This window comes from Bubalus kerabau, chromosome 20 (assembly GCF_029407905.1).
Source record: "Bubalus kerabau isolate K-KA32 ecotype Philippines breed swamp buffalo chromosome 20, PCC_UOA_SB_1v2, whole genome shotgun sequence".
In the NCBI taxonomy this organism is placed as follows: domain Eukaryota; kingdom Metazoa; phylum Chordata; class Mammalia; order Artiodactyla; family Bovidae; genus Bubalus; species Bubalus kerabau.
Genome location: NC_073643.1, coordinates 22,526,452 through 22,543,615, shown reverse-complemented (window position 1 = coordinate 22,543,615; position 17,164 = coordinate 22,526,452). Strand labels below are relative to the sequence as shown.

At 42.7% G+C, this 17,164-nt stretch overlaps 1 protein-coding gene across 1 annotated transcript in view; it reads left to right on the top strand.

Moving 5' to 3' along the window:
- The window catches only part of LOC129635521 (uncharacterized), a 410,165-nt gene that overhangs the window by 203,600 nt on the left and 189,401 nt on the right, over positions 1-17,164 (top strand). The window contains exon 5 of the mRNA XM_055558589.1: positions 7,262-7,369. Within this exon, the coding sequence (XP_055414564.1) occupies positions 7,262-7,369 (108 nt within the window). The remainder of the gene's footprint in view (positions 1-7,261; positions 7,370-17,164) is intronic.

Sequence of the window (17,164 nt, the reverse complement as noted above, 5' to 3'; positions counted from 1 at the left end):
AATAATGAAATAACATGATTTGCAGCAACATGGTTGGACCTACCGATTGTCACATTAAGTGGAATAAGTCAGACAGAGAAAGACAAATATATGATATATCTTACATGTTAAATCTAAAAAATTGATACAAATGAACCTATTTGTGAAACAGAAATTGAGTCACAGATGTAGAAAACAAACTTGTGATTACTGGTGGGGGGAAAAGCTGCTGCTACTGTTGCTAAGTCACTTCAGTCGTGTCTGACTCTGTGCGACCCCATAGACGCAGCCCACCAGGCTCCCCCGTCCCCGGGATTCTCCAGGCAAGAACACTGGAGTGGGTTGCCATTTCCTTCTCCAAGGGGGGAAAAGCTGGGGGAGGGCTAAATTGGGAGATTGGGATTGGCATATATACACTGCTGTATATAAAGTAGATAACTAATAAGAATCTATTGAACAGCACAGGGAACTCTACTCAATACTCTGTAATGGTGTATATAGAAATAGAATCCAGGAAAAGAGTGGATCTGTGTTAACGTGTAACTGATTCACTTTGCTGTACAACAGAAAATAACACAATGTTGTAAATCACCTATACTCCAAAAACAATTAATAAGCAAAAAAATTTCCATTTTAACTGAAGAGTAATTTCAATAGATTTTTTTTCTTCTCAACTGCTTCCTGTACCTGCTCTTTACTCCACAAACCCCATGAGACTTTGGTTCTTGAGAGACTCACTAAACAGAGTGATTAATACTAAACTGGGTCCTACCTCCCTATTTATGACAAGGAAACCCCCAGAAATTTGTCATGCCCAGTATTGTCATGTCATAGCCTCAGTAGAAATGCAGCCTGACAGCCTAGATTGGATTCTAGTGTCATAATCCTGTCAGAATTCTCATTTCAGAGTCTTATTATATACTATAAGGGTATAAGCCATCCAAGTTAAGATATAAGCCAAAGTAGTAAGGCAAACAAGAATAAGGCAAGTGGGTTTTCTAATAGTCAACCCCAGAACTTCACAGCTTATGCTACCCTGCATGGCATTATGATTTTCTTTGTCCACGAGGGTGGAGGAAAGGTTGGGAGCATCGCAGTCTCTGGAGCTCCTTCATGTGGAGGGAAATGTCCACTAATAATTCAGTTAAACAAAATTCTGTCTCATGGAATTTGTGTATTCTAATATAACCATCTAGCTTGAAATACAGTATCATAGATTACCCTGAATTCAAGCATTAGAAACCAGCTGGGATTCTTGAGTTAAAACTCCACTAATACTAGATTTTTCATGATAAATGCATTTTGAAAGGAAAAGGTGTTCAGAGCTCAGAGCAGATTAAATAGTTCCCATGATAATTAGATAATTTTAGGCAAATGATGGTGAGAGCCCTTCCTTCATGTGCCATTTAGGGTCCGTGGTTTTTATTGGTCAGAAACCAATGAACTTTCATTATTTAGGGAAATAGCTATTTTACAGTGGAATTGCCACTGAAGCTCCTCCATTTCCTTTAAGGGGAGCCTTGGGGCTGAATGTGTATTCAGAGTCATCACAAAGTAAGGTGAAGGGTGGGACTTTTATTTTTTAATAGAAGTATAGTTGATTGACATTTCTATGTTGGCTTCAGGTATAAAGCCTAGTGGTTCAGTATTTTTGCAGATTATACTCCATTACAGGTTATTACCAGATAATGACTATAATTCCCTGTGCCATAGAGTATATTCTTATTCTTTATCTAATTTATACATTGCAGTTTGTATCTGTTAATTTCATGCCCCTAAATTGCCCCTCCCCAATTCTTTCTCCCCTTGCTGCTGCCGCTGCTAAGTCGCTTCAGTCGTGTCCAACTCTATGCGACCCCATAGATGGCAGCCCACCAGGCTCCCCTGTCCCTGGGATTCTTCTCCCCTTGCGTAACCACAAATTTGTTTTCTGTATCTGAGAGTCTGTTTCTGTTTTGCATGTATACATTTGTGCTGTATTTTAGATGAGAGGCTAGGGCTTTGTGCCCAAGTGAAAGGCAGCCATTGAGAAGGCCTGTGACCCTGGGTGAGGCAGTTCCCTGCAGCCAGGGGGTAGTTGGCAGCAAGGGTGGCAGGGGTGAATGGCCACAGCTGCCATTCCTAGAAGCTGCAGGTCAGCAGTGTGCACCCCGGGAGGGGTCTTTGGTGAGCCCCACAGGCTCCACTACATGTAAGTGTCCTTTTCTAGATCAGACACGCAGCCATGTGGCTAACTACATAGGTAAACTGAGTCCAAGACCTCCAGACTCTCTCACCCATGATCTTTCCACTCTGAGAGACTCCAAGTCACATTTCACTCATTAAGCATCTCTAATCAGGTTAGATACCTGCTGTGTCCTTAAATCATCAAGACAACAGGGGTGTTCAGGATACCTGACTTGTGGGTTCCTGTCAGAGTGGCATTCAAGGCTGATTGGGCTGGAGGCATGGATTTAGAGAGTAACAGATAGCACTTATATAGCATTTACTACACTAAGTCCTCTGCATGAGTTCATTCATTTATTCTCCCATAGCATGATGTGACAGGTGTATTCTCATTTTCTATAGTTAAGGAAAGTGAGGCACAGATATTTAAGAATTCACCCAACAGTGCCAGAACCAGTAAGTGACTGGACCAGAATTTGGACTCAGAGTCTGAATCAAGAGTTTATGCTCTTACTCTTTTAGGAAAAAAAGGAAAATTATGTACCTTCTTTTCTGATGTACTTACTCTGTGTCAGACGCTGGGCTAAGCATTTTGTTCCCATAAGCCTCCGAGGTTGTTTCAAATATTATCCCCATTTTAGAGATGTGGGCACCATTGTCTTGGAGATTTGTAACTCTCCCCAGTTCTTGCAGCAAGAAGGTAGAGAGAACCAGATTTATTTATTTATTTATTTTAGGGAACCAGATTTAAATCCAGATCCATCTGGTTGCACAGTTCATATTTGTAGCTGATACCTCCAGTGTTTAGCTTTTGTGTTCAGATAGGAGGGCTGGCAAAGCCTCATGACATCTCTCTCAAGCTCTTGTAAAGCAAAATGAAGCTGTTTCTGGGGCAGGTTGGGGTCCTGCAGGAGTGCCTTCACGTTGCCACAGATCTCAACCTAAGTGAATTTCTGTAAGAAGAAAAAATTGACAAGAAAGAAAGAAACACAAGCCAAACATGATAATGTAGATTAATAATTTCTCTGTAGTGAAAAATAAACAGTAATTCTGACCATGTGGAAATACAAGGCCCCCTTCCCTGCTCTCCACTTTATCCTGCCTGAGGGACTGGAGCTTTGCTCTGGGAATTAACAGGGAATTGAACCCCAGACCACAACTTCTGTCACACTAGACCCCGAGCAACTGAGCTATTCACTGTTTTTGAAAACCAGCAAAAAAGAATCAAAGGATCAAAATCACTTCTTCCTAGGATCCTGATCAGACACTATAAATATTTCCATTTTCTTATTTGTGAACTTCCAAGCCCCAGATTTGAGTATAGGTTAAAGAGAATCTTGTCCCCTTGCTGTGATCTTCCCTTAAAAAGAGAGCTAGAGGACTTCTCTGGTGGGTCAGTGGTAAAGAATCCGCCTGCTAGTGCAGGAGACATGGGTTCGATCCCTGGTCCAGGAAGATCCCACATGCCGTGGAGCAACTGCCCGCACACGACAACTACTGAAACCTGCTTGCTCTATAGCCCCTAGTCTGAGATAAGAGAAGCCACTGCACTGCAATGATGAGTAGCCCCTGCTCGCCGTAACTAGAGAAAGCCCGTGCACAGCAACGAAGATCCAGTGTAGCCAAAAAGAAACAAATACATAAGAGAGAACGAGAGAGAGCTAGAGTGTTTCTCCTGGGGTCTGAGGACAGCTGAGCACCTGCCTACTGCCTTTGCCTTGAGTTTTCTAAATGAATGACCAGGCAAGTTATTGCCACGCATATGGAAGGGAGGCTGACAAGGGTTTGTTGATTGAGCCTGGCATGGTTCAGTGGTGGGAATGACTTTTGTGCTGAAATCAAATAGCAGTGATTTCAGGTTTATGACAGTTATCAAATATAATGATGTGGAATGAGACCGAATGGTACCATAATAGCAATAAAAATCAACCTGGAAGGAGCGATCCTTCCATCTGTTTTGCTGTTGCTCTGGGATCTGGATTGTGGGCATTTGAGGCGGGGCTATGATATGAAGGATTGAATGCTGTGATTCCCCCAGAGTGGAAGATAGGGCAACTTGAGTGGCTGTGGTCACAGGGAACTCAGCCTATAACAGCTCTTTCCTGGCCAAGCATCAGCTGTCACTTTCGTAATCAACACCAGTGGTGAACTACATGGGACTTCAACTAAGAAGAGGGAAGAGAAGGCTTGAGCCGGCTGGGTGAGACTTGGTGATACTGAAATAGAGCAGCTCTTCTGCAAACCACGGGGAACTGTAGTTCTTCATCATTGTCCACTCAGAGGTGTCTTCACCTGGACAGTTGAACAGTGAGCCCTTACATTTCTTACAGGTCTTCCATGTGATACTTGCAGACATGTCTTAGGCATTCCAAACAAACAAGCTAACAAAACCCCACAGTTAAATGAGTTTGAGACATATTATGCATGCTGTCTTCCATTTTAGTGAGCTTGGCACTTGACTGTATTAGAGACTTGAGAAGTCCTGTCCCTACCTTTGATTATCTGAAAACTGTAAACACTTATTTGACCATGGGGAATGGTTACTTTTTAGTGTCTGATGGAGATAGCATTTTAGGAAAACACGTTTTCTGAACGCTTTTAGAAAATGGTGCCTTGTTAGCTGATCATGTTTGGGTCAAGGTGATTTCTTTGTATGTGAAGGACATAAATAGGGCTGAGCTTGAAATCTGGCCCCTTATCAGGGCTGGGATGGGGATATTCCACTCTCAAATGTAGCCACTAGTCTGGGGGATGGATTGGTTATATTGAAATGACTAGACACTGGCTGAGATAAGAATAGAATTCTCCATGTCGAGGGCCTCTAGTTTTGACACTTGTTTAAAGCAATTTTAAAAGCCTTATTACTTAGGGAAGGAGAGCTGTGTGGGCTGAATAAAGGAATTTGTTAGTGTTCCATCTTTAGGGGTGAATCAGGGAGCCAGGGGCTTCCCAGGTGGCCCTAGTGGTAAAGAACCCACCTGCCAGTGCAGGAGATGTAAGAGATGCAGGTTCAATCCCTGGGTTGGGAAGATCCCCTGGAGGAGGGCATGGAAACCCATTGGAGAATCCCATGGACAGAGTAGCCTGGAAGGCTATAGTCCATGGGGTCACAAAGAGTCTGATATGACAAGTTACTGAGCACACATGCAGGGAAACCAAAAGGACATGAAAGGCCCAATGTCTAGGAGAATTCACTGCAACTTGGGAGTCTTTGCTGTGGTTTTGTTAATCAAGATCCTTTGAGGTTCTGGGGTAAGTTAAGAGAAGACAGAGACCTCCCAGGCTGGCTGTTACTCAGGAGACCTTATAGACCGAGGGCCTACAGCATCATCAAAGGTACAACATCTTCAATGAATCTCAAAGCTTTGGGCCAAGTCATTCATAATTCTCAGGAGGCTTTAGTTCCAGAGTTGTATGGGACAGTCTTATCCCCTAGTTACACCCCAGCTGTACCAATGGCGTGTTGGGTAACCAAACTCCAACGTCAACTGCTGCACACCTGAAAGAAGCATTTAATGGATTATATACCAGGAAAGTTCAGGAATCCTGTTCAGCCATAGCACGATTCAGGGCTCAAGTGACTTATTCAGGCCTTGAAGTCTGTCTGTATCTCTCTTCCCCTCTCTCTCCCCACTGTCTCCCTGCTCATCCCTTCTCCCCACCCCCAGAATTCAGTTCCATATCCTTGGCTTCTGTCTCAGGCAGTTTCTCCATAAGACAGATTATAGCTTCTGGAAACTCAAGATTCACATTGTCAGAGGTTAACCGTGTTGAAAAATATTTTCTCTTTCCCAAGTTGTTGTTGTTTAGTCACTCAGTCACGTCTGACTTTTTGCGACCCCATGGACAGCAGCATGCCAGGCTTCCCTGTCCTTCATTATCTCCCAGAGTTTGCTCAGACTCTTGTCCATTGAGTCGATGATGCCATCCAACCATCTCGTCCTCGGTCATCCCCTTCTCCTCCTGCCTTCGATCTTTCCCAGCATTAGGGTCTTTTCCAAAGAGTCAGTTCTTCACCTTAGGTGGTCAGAATATTGGAGCTTCAGCATCAGTCCTTTCGATGAACTCCAGCGAAATCTTTGAATCAGCTTTTCTTAAGCCAGTTTAAATCAGAGCTTGCTCTTGGATCCATGGCTGTGGCCAGGCTGGTGGAACACACTGCCTGGCACAGCCAGGGTCACTCACAGCCTCACATCTTGTGCTAGGGGTAGAAAGCTGGACCGGGATGGAGGTCTTTCCCCAAAGTTGAGGTGCTATGACCTGAAGAAAGGTGAGTACCCTGAGAAGAGAAAAACATTTGTCCTCTTTAGTGGTGTAACTACTCCTGTCATGCTGTGCAGGATGCAGGCAGGGGGACCATGAGAGGATGCTTTACCAAGAGAGAAAGGCTAGATCAGGGCACCTTTGTGAACACTGCATGACAAGCCCTGTAGGAGAAACTCAGGGAGATGCTTGTACTTTCTTATGAATCATGGTTAACTTGTGTCTTAAGTTGCTTGTTCTATGTTTATTTCCACCGTCATCCTTCCCATCATTGCCTGCTCCTCTCTGCCCTGTCCTTGGCTCAGGACTCTGGTCACTCTGAAATGTGTTAAAAAAAATCATTTGTTAGGAAATAGAGTATAACAGCAGTGATAGCAACACTGATTGAGCATACCTCATCTGCCACGTGATGTTCCAAGTGCTTGTCACGAATTAACAGAATCTTTGCAAAAACCCTCTGAGGGGGATGTTATCACTGTACCGGTGATAAAACGGAGTCACATAGAGATGTATCAGTATTATATGCCCAAGGTCACATGCTTGATAAATATTGAAGTCATCAAAGTAGGGCCCTTCCCCTGGGTTTGTATGGTTTGTGAACTGAGAATAGTGTTTTTTTCATTTTTATTATTTTCAAAAGGTTGGGGAAACAATCCAAAACAGAATATAACATTTCTTGACAGAAGTAAATGATATGAAATTCACATTTCCATGGATCAAGTTGGGTTGGAACCCAGTCACACTTACTCATTCATCTTTGGCTCCTTCTGTGCTACAGCAGCAGAATCTAGGCATTTGCAACAGTCCTCATAGTCTGCAAAGCTGAAAATATTTACTATCTGGCTCTTTGCAGAGTTTGCAGATGCCTGAGTAAGTGCCACAGCAAGGATTCAAATCTGAGTTTCAAAGCCAGATCCAGCCGCCCTTTGCAGGCAACACCAGCCAGGACCTGGGAAGGCAGGTAAGTGACTGGTGTGCCTTCCAAGAGTTCACAGACTGGTGCCAGATGGGTAAGTGAATGGTCCTCTGGGATTCAGTGTGGCAGCTTTCAGAGTGGGTGAAATGTGCAATGCAGTCACTGAGTCAGAAGTCTTTACTGAGAGCTGTGTGCCGGGCTGGAATCCTGAGGCTGATATGCATCATTACGATCAGCAGCCCAGAACTATCATTTATTGAGCTCTTGGTGCACAGTTAGATCTGGGTAGATTCCACATGTGGCTTCTATAAGGCCCAGAGCCTGGGCAAGGGACTTAGTCTGTCATAGATTTGGGCTCTAATCTGATTAAAGATTAAAAAGTCTTTATGTGACAGAGATGTTTGTAACAGGATCCTTGGGAGAGGATTAAGTGAGATACTGCAACTTACAGTTCCTAGAGAAAAGTAGCAACTCATTGAGTGTTTGTTGGTTGAGTAATGGAATTTGTCTTGGACTCCTGGGCTTCAGAGTCCAATCTGGTTTATCCCACTTTACACAAAGATTGTGGCATTCTTCTTCAATTGTCTGCCTGCAAACTCTCTTCCATTATTCTGTCTAGAAATAGATTTATACACTTATAAACTCCCCCTATTCCTTCTCTGGTTGAAGGATGAATGCATCATTAAAGAATCATTTATTTATATATTTCTAGCAATTGGACGGAGGAGCCTGGTGGGCCGCAGTCCGTGGGGTCGCTAAGAGTCGGACAAGACTCAGTAACTTCACTTTCACTTTTCAGTTTCATGCATTGGAGAAGGAAAGGGCAACCCACTCCAGTGTTCTTGCCTGGAGAATCCCAGGGATAGGGGAGCCTCGTGGGCTGCCGTCTATGGGCAGCCGCACAGTCGGACACGACTGAAGCGACTTAGCAGCAGCAGCATTTGCCTAATGATTGGGGAAAAGTAAAGATTTTCATACTTATAGTCTGTGAGTATTAAAATGGATTGTTGATTAGGGAACTCTTGAAAGTTGCTAACTATTTTTTTATGCCAACACCTGACCAAAGAAATGCATGCAGAGCTCTGCCATCTTTCCATCAGGTATGCTCTTTTGACTCAAATTTCTGTCTATCCAAATAATATTCTTTCTTTCAGAGTCTGTAGTGACATCAGCATTGCCCACAGGAAGCCCAGAAGGCTTCAATTTATCAGGAAATGTGTTTATGTCAGTAATGGAACTCTGGGTTTTGTTGTTTGAGGCCACGCACGCAAACCTGAAATTACAGTCTCCAGGTGCTTGTCTAGAGTGTAGCATGTCCCTGTATTGTGTTGCAGAGAAGTGAGGAAAATGAAAAGATACAGGCGGTCTAACAACCTTGAGAGTGAAGTATTCAGGAAAACAGAGAACACAAAGATTTCTGTTTAATATCAGATTCCATGAGATTGATCATGGTGCTGCCGGAAAGTGAAGCAGTGACCACAGAGTCTCCTGTGAGGTCATCCCATCCTCCTCCATTGCCCCCTTGCCCCCATTTCTCATGATAGTTGGCAACTGATGATTAGCAACCTGTTATTATTTTTTTCTTAACTTTTCAGAGACTGGGATCCAAGGCATGAACCTAATCTGGTGTATTATCTTTAAAACCAAATAGCAAATTTTTTTCCCTGTGATTACCTTAAAGTCCTATTTTCTGTAATGAAGCCCTTTAATTCTTATGAGAAATATGTTTCTTGATTCTATCCAAAGAAAAGCAAACAAGTGGTACTTGTCTCTTTTCCTTCTGAGTTGTCCTTGAGAAGCAATATGGGGAGTGGTTGACTCATCAACTCTGCTTGGGTTCAAATCCTGCCTAGGATTTGTGCAACTCTGTGCAACTTTGTTCAAATCAGTTGGTCTCTCTGTGCCTGTTTTTCCTATCTTTAAATTGAGGGAAATAAACCCACCTTATGGTACTGTTGTGTGGTGGGTAAAATGCCTAGAACTTTATGGAACATATTAATGCTAAATAAGGGCTAGGTGAAACATAAAAAGACCATCAGCTTTGTCCTACCCAGAATAAAGTAACACTTGTACTAGCCCTTATTTATAAAATAACCTTACAAAATTACAGTTTTTGGGAAATAAGATATAGAAGAAAGTAAGTAAAATACTCAAATAGCACTATAAAAAAAGTCTATAGACTTTTTAAGTTTAATTAACTAAATCACATGAAGCTTATTTTTTCCTTTACTTTTTTATTGGAGTGTAAATGCTTTACAATGTTGTTAGTTTCTGCTGTACAAGGAAATGAATCAGTTATATGTATACATGTGTCCCCTCCCTCCCAGTCCATCCGACCCACAGGCCATCATAGAGCCCTGAGATGAGCTCCCTGTGCTCCACAACAGCTTCCCACTAGCTATCTGTTCAGCACATGGTGGTGTATTTATGTCAATCCCAGTGTATACGTGTCAGTTTCTCCCACCCATGCCCCACCGTGTCCTTATATCCATTCTCTCCATTGTATCTGATAGGTTCATTTGTACCATTTTTCTAGATTCCACATATATTTGTTAACATAAGACTCTTGGTTTTCTCTTTCTTACTTCACTCTGTATAACAGACTCAAGGTCCATCCACATCACTACAGATGACCCAGTTTCATTCCCTTTTATGGCTGAGTCATACAGACTTACTTAGAAATGGAAGATGTGTTTAATGAATTCACACCCTCTCAAAGAGGGGACTGGAATGTTCTTTTTCTTGGCACAGGCTTTGTGGAGTATTGTCTAGTTTGGAGCCTCAGAGCAAAGATAAGCCTTTCTCCTGCTCCTAGTCAACATATTCATAACTGTATTTTACAGTTATATATAGTAATTATATATATATATAATAATAATTATAATAGTAATTTACCCTGGAGCAAAGATAACTTTCTTGGGGTAATTCACTACTGCTTCACAACTTGTGTTTCTCTGCCTCCCTTTTTTTCATGAGTCCATGGTTTTTAATGGAATGATACTAGAGTTTGTTTTTCTTCATACTTATCTTTGATGAAACAAGTATTAATATTTAATAAAAGTGATCCCATTTCATAGATAAACAAAATTGACAAGACAGGTTTATAGGAAAGAGTGCATTACATTTCAGAGTCCTTATTGCTCATTTCTTTTTTCTTGGCCCCAAGAAGATACCTTCTACAGTCATCATCGTCATGACACCATTCTCTCTCAAATCCTGGCTCATTCAGCTCTCTTGGTTCCTAATATGGTAAGTTTTCTCTATTCTGCAGAGAACCAAGGCCTTAACTGATAAACGGGATGGCACAGCTCTTGAAGGCAGGCTGTGGTGAGCCTGGTATCATGTCTCAGGCTGGAAGAGTGGGTACAAAGCCTGGTGAGGGTGCTGAGGATGGACATGGGCATAGAGCACCTCGGTGTGCCCTGGTTCCTGGAGACGATGTTCCTGGAGACAGTGATTAAGTCTCTAGTTTTGTCAGACTAAAATTTGGTCCGTGTGAATTAGACATGGGACCCTACAGTATGCCAGACAACAAGCCTCTGTGAGGTTGTGAGGCTTCCAGTAGTGCTGGTGTGGCTAACTTAGCCCTGCATAATTGTATTTCTTTGCTGTAGATGCAAGTCTTCTGCTTGTTCCATCTTTTTCTCTAATATAGAACTTCTTTTAAATTTTTCTTTATTTATTTTTATTTTTGGCTGTGCTGAGTCTTCATTGCTGCACGGACTTTTCTCCAGCTGGCACAAGTTGGGCTACTCTTCTTTGCAGTGCACAGGTTTCTCATTGCGGTGGCTTCTTTTGTTGTGGCACACAGGCTCTAGAACGCATGGGATTCAGTAGCTGTAGTACATGGCCTCAGTAGTTGCCATCCCCAGGCTCTGGAGCACAGGCTCAATAGTTGTGATGCATGGGCCTAGTTGCTCCATGGCATGTGGGATCTTCCTGGATCAAGGATCAAAGCTGTGTCTCCTGCATTGGCAGGCATATTCTTTACCAGTGAGTCACCAGGGAATCCCTGACATAGTAATTCTTAACCATGGGAGGTACTCCCCCCACCCTGGGGACATTTGGCAGTGTCGAGAAACACAAGAGGAAAAGGCAATGGCACCCCACTCCAGTACTGTTGCCCGGAAAATCCCATGGATGGAGGAGCCTGGTAGGCTGCAGCCCATGGGGTCGCTAAGAGTCAGACACGACTGAGCAACTTCACTTTCACTTTCCACTTTCATGCATTGGAGAAGGAAATGGCAACCCACTCCAGTGTTCTTGCCTGGAGAATCCCATGGACAGAGAAGCCTGGTAGGCTGCAGTCCATGGGGTCGCACAGAGTCGGACATGACTGAAGCGACTTAGCAGCAGCAGCAGAAACACGAGGGCTGTCATAACTTCAGGAGGGTAGGGTACTACTGGTATGTAGTGGGTTGAGCCCATGGACACTCCTAAACAACTTACAGTGCACATTCTACAATGCACATCACAACACCCATGCATTATTCATCCCCACATATTACTCATGTCAAGGTTAGGAAATCATGCCCATAGTGACAAAAGTCTTCTGCCCCTGGGTCTTTGTACTTTGTGTTCCTTCTGCCTAAATCTTTCTTCCCCCTTATCTCCTCTTGCCAGGTCTTGGTAGCATGTGGATTTTACTTCCAACAACCATCTCTTTGGAGGGCCTTCTCTGACTGCTCCACCTTCAGTTACTCTTTGTCAACTTCCCCCCTTTTTTCTTTTATTCACAGCACTTAGCCCTGTGGGTTATGAGTTGGTCCATAAAGATGCTCACTTGTATGCCTCATGCATTTTGCTTTTCAGAAAGCAAAGAATTTATAGATGCATTTGAATTTTTGATATGTCTTCTGTTTATTGCCTTTTCCATGCAGAAGAGCTTTCAAACCCCAACAAACCCTTTTCACTTGTTGAAATATGCAGAATCATTGTGCGAGAGTGATTAGTATTATTTATTTTGGCTTTTGCCTAATTAAATGTGTGCAAAGAATGAGGAAAGGGCTTTATCATCCATGGGAGAAACAGGTTTCTCACACCTGACTTCAATCACTCTGAATAACTACTTCATTAAGACATAGGCAAGCCTAGCGACAGATCATTAATTTTCATGGATATAATCTGGGAAGCCAAATGTTTGTAGAAGGGGAGTCTGGCAAGAAAGGCATAAATGTATTAGCACTTATTAAAAATAAGCTGTAAGTCTGTTTGCGAGCTGCTTCTGTCATGTTATGAATTAATCGCTTCAGTGTAACCACCATAAAATATACATATCACGATGTGTCGTGTCGAGAAAGGAAAAGTAGATATTATCTTCATTCTCTAAGAGCCCGGGCCTTTTACATTCTTGAATTTACCCTTTATTTTGATGCTAATGGAAAGAAATAAAATGGAACTAGAGCCAGGACCATTTGTATTCTTTCTTGCTTTCATTTGACTTTCTATGCTGTTTTGATTTTTGCTGTTTTGAATAGGAGGAAAGTGAAGGCAGCAGGTCCCTGAAAGACTGTGAACAAAATACATTCCTTTCACCCATTTCTGTCTGATAATGTTTAAATATTGTTGTCTCAAAACCTCACAGTGAGTCTTAAAAATCACAAAAAGTAGCATGATTGAAATTTCTGTCTGTCTCCAAATGAGCCAATTTTGAAGAAGGGATCTTTCTGTCTCTGATTTTTTCTCTTCTGTGTGAGGAACTGAAGTCTGGGGACTGTTGAGTCAAATGAGACATTCTTGCCATAAATACAGGATTGGGCTGGCCAAAAAGTTCATTCTGGTTTTTATGTAAGATGTTACTAATACTTCACCTGCATTAGCTTCTACTAAGAGAAAGGAACCTCCCCTTCTTCAAGTATGTTCCTTTTTCTAATGCAGGGTCCATGCTTTGTTATGAAGGCCTTGTTTTATAACCTGCATGCAGTCTGGATAGAAAAGTCAGATTAGGGTTAGGATGTGTGCTAATTTAAAATCAGTTCAATGGAAAGACAACATCGTTTAGCATCAAAACTACACCCAGATATTGGCTCTACCATGTACTAGCCATGTTGGGCAGTTCCCTTTGCTTCTTTAAGGATCAGTTTTTATCATCAGAAAAAAAAAAGGAAGCTATGATTAAGGGAGAGTTTATGTAATGTATTGACACATAGAGGCTGCTCAGTGAACAGTGGTTGCTTTTCCTGTAACAACCGTTATATGAGGTTTTGGGGTTTACAATGCAGCCAATCTCATTTGTCCTGAGTTTTTGTTTTGTTTTGGATTGGCCTATCCAGGATGTCAGCATTATGGTTATTTGAAGGAAGCTTTCTTGTCATTCCTTGAGGGTATTTATTTTTTTGTTCTAGCCTTTTTGATTTTTTCCCAGAGACTGGAGGTCTAAGTACTGTAATTTACCTAATACACTAGGGCATCTCATTCAGTCATGTCTGACTCTTCGCATCCCTATGGACTGTGGCCCACCAGGCTCCTCTATCCATGGGATGCTCCAGGCAAGAATTGTGGAGTGGGTTGCCAGTTCCTCCTCCAGGGGATCTTCCTAACCCAGGGATTGAATCTGCGTCTCTTATGTCTCCTGCATTGGCAGGTGGGTTCGTTGCCACTAGCACCACCTGGGCTTCATCTGTCTTTGAGGGTAACTTCATTCTCTGCACTCCAATAGTAATAAGTCATCTAAAAGTTTACAATTAGTGCTCTCAAAAATCTTGAATGTATGGTGCCTGCAGATAAACTTATGTAGCAGAGATTGTGTTATTTTTTCTTTGTCTTTTTAATCATAATAGTATCAGTTCTTACTGCTCTCAGTTCTTAAAAATTTGCTAAGTAGAAGAAAGAAGAGATAATCTCCAGAACCATAGTTGATGGCTCCCTGTTTCACCTTTAAGTCTCACACAGATATGTCATGGTAAAGAAGGATGGACACTGGGTAATGGTAAATGACATCGTATAAATTAGAAGGAGGACTCAGAGTGGGACTATTTGGGAGTCAGAAAACGGAGGTTCAAATGTTGACCCTCTGGTTCAGTAGCTGAATGAACATGGGCAGGTAACTTGCCCTGTGTGAGTCCTCAATGCTTGATCTATAAAAGAGCAATCATAATAATATTTCTCTCTAGAAGTACATTCATATTGGATGGGTCTTCAGGATAACTTCAAAAGATAAGCTAAGAAAGGCATTCAGTGAGTTGTAAGTAGGTAACAACTGTTAATAGCAACTATAGTTAAGTATTATTTTCTGATTCCAGAAAATTTGCATCCATGGGAGTCTGTCTGGGGATAGACTTCTACTTCAGTCACATCCTGAAGTTCTTGGTCACCCATTGAAGCCAACGTGAATTTTCTTTGAGGAGAACTTGTGTGAATAACTTGTGGGAGTGGATCTGAAACCTGCCCAGGAGATCTGTCAGCTTGGTGTTGGAAAGCTCTAAGATTATCCCATATTAGCTAAATTTTATTGCTTTTGAACTAAAGAGCCTACCTCCTTGAGAGTTAAGCTCTGCCAGTATGCTAATTTTCCATTTTTTATTGGCTATGGCTCATGAACATCCTACTGAAATATGATATTTACCTGAAAATACTTCATGCAAATAATGTGGGGCTGACAAATGAGCTAACACAGTGAGATCACGTTTTAAAATGAGTAGGGTAACCTCATCGGATGATGTTCAATCCCAGAGTATATGGCATTTGTGCCTTCTTCACTCAAAGCACATTGTTAGCCTGGGTCTCCAATAAAACAAAATATCATATTGAGGTTAATGATAATCTCCTTCACCTTAATTTTCCCCCAGATGCCCTAGAGATGTGACCCCAAACCCAGACACGGCCAGTCTCCTCACTCAGTTCCTCACCCACTTGGCTGGGATCTTCCATCCAGGTGTCTCTTCTCTCCTATGTCAGCACTGAATCTTTGCTTTTCTTCCAGAGAACACCTGTCAGAACGACGTGTGACTTGCTTTTGCCACACAGCATTGACAAAGGGGAAACTTCCCATTATCTTCTCTTCATATTATTCACGTCAACAAATTTTTTAAATTGAGCATCTTCTCTTCCAGGCGCTGGGCCAACCATTCAGAGGTAAATGAGGCCATTCATATTCCAGTGGAGGATTATTAATAGGTGACCTCATATTCTTGCCCCTTGTATTTATTTCCTAGGAACTGCTGTAACAAAGTGCCATAAACTACATGGCTTGAAAAATAGATATTTATTGCCTGTCAATTCTGGAGGCTAGAAGCCTGGTATCAAAGTGTGTGCTGGGCCATGATCCCTCATGAAGTGCTAGGGAAGGGTCTGTTCCAGATCTCTCTCCCAGTTTCTGGTGGTTTCTTGACTTGTGATTGCATAATCCAATCTTCCCATATCTTTCTCCCCGTGTGCATCTCTGTCTGTGTCCAAATTTCTCATCTTTTATTAGGACACCAGTCACACTGGATGAGGGCCCACCCTAATGACTTCATTTAAACTTGATAACCTTTGTAGAAACTCTTATTTCCAAAATAAGGTCACATTCTTGCCTTGAGATTAGGACTCCAACCTCTCTTTTTTTGGGAGTTGGAATGTAAGTCAATCCACAACACAACGTGTGGGTGCCTTGCAGGCCTCGCTAATCATTCTGTAACCCTTAAAGTGTTAAAAGTCACTCAGTCGTGTCTGACTCTTTGCAACCCCATAGACTCTACAGTCCATGGAATTCTCCAGGCCAGAATACTGGAGTGGGTAGCCATTCCCCGCTACAAGGGATCTTCCCAACCCAGAGATGGGAGCCAGCTCTCCCGCATCGCAGGCGGATTCTTTACCAGTGGAACCACCAGGGAAGTCCATCTTGCCACCATTTTGAAGTACTCTTGGAACACATGCTTGCAGTTACTAGACATGACATTTCTGGGCAGAGGAAAGGTTTCCTTTCTTAGAATTACATATCCCTGAGGGTTAACAGAGTGAGGCTGTCACATCCATTCTGTGCTACATCTTTCCATTCAGGTGGGGCCAGCTATTTAGCAGATGTGAATTCAGCTCTGTTCTGTGGATAAATGTGTATCCTCAGTCATTCAGTTGTGTCTGGCTCCTGGCGACCCTATGGACTATAACCTGCCAGCCTGTCCATGGGATTTCCCAGGTGAGAATACCGGAATGGGTTACCCTCTTCCAGGGGATCTTCCTGACCCAGGGGTCGAACCCATGTCTTTTCTGTCTCTTGCATTCAGTTCAGTTCAGTTCAGTCACTCAGTTGTGTCCGACTCTTTGTGACCCCATGAATCATAGCACACCAGGCCTCCCTGCCCATCACCAACTCCCTGAGTTCACTCAAACTCATGTCCATCGAGTCGGTGATGCCATCCAGCCATCTCATCCTCTGTCATCCCCTTCTCCTCCTGCCCCCAATCCCTCCCAGCATCAGAGTCTTTTCCCATGAGTCAACTCTTCGCATGAGGTGGCCAAAGTACTGGAGTTTCAGCTTTAGCATCATTCCTTCCAAAGAACACCCAGGACTGATCTCCTTTAGAATGGACTGGTTGGATCTCCTTGCAGTCCAAGGGACTCTCAAGAGTCTTCTCCAACACCACAGTTCAAAATCATCAATTCTTTGGCACTCAGCTTTCTTCACATTCCAACTCTCACATCCATATATGACTACTGGAAAAACCATAGCCTTGACTAGACGGACCTTAGTTGGCAAAGTAATGTCTCTGCTTTTGAATATGCTATTTGGGTTGGTCATAACTTTCCTTCCAAGGAGTGAGCGTCTTTTAATTTCATTCATTACCATATCGCAAATACTCCTACAGCCATTTCTACTGTTCCAGTGGAGCATTAATTACTTTCAGTTGGACTGCTTTCAGG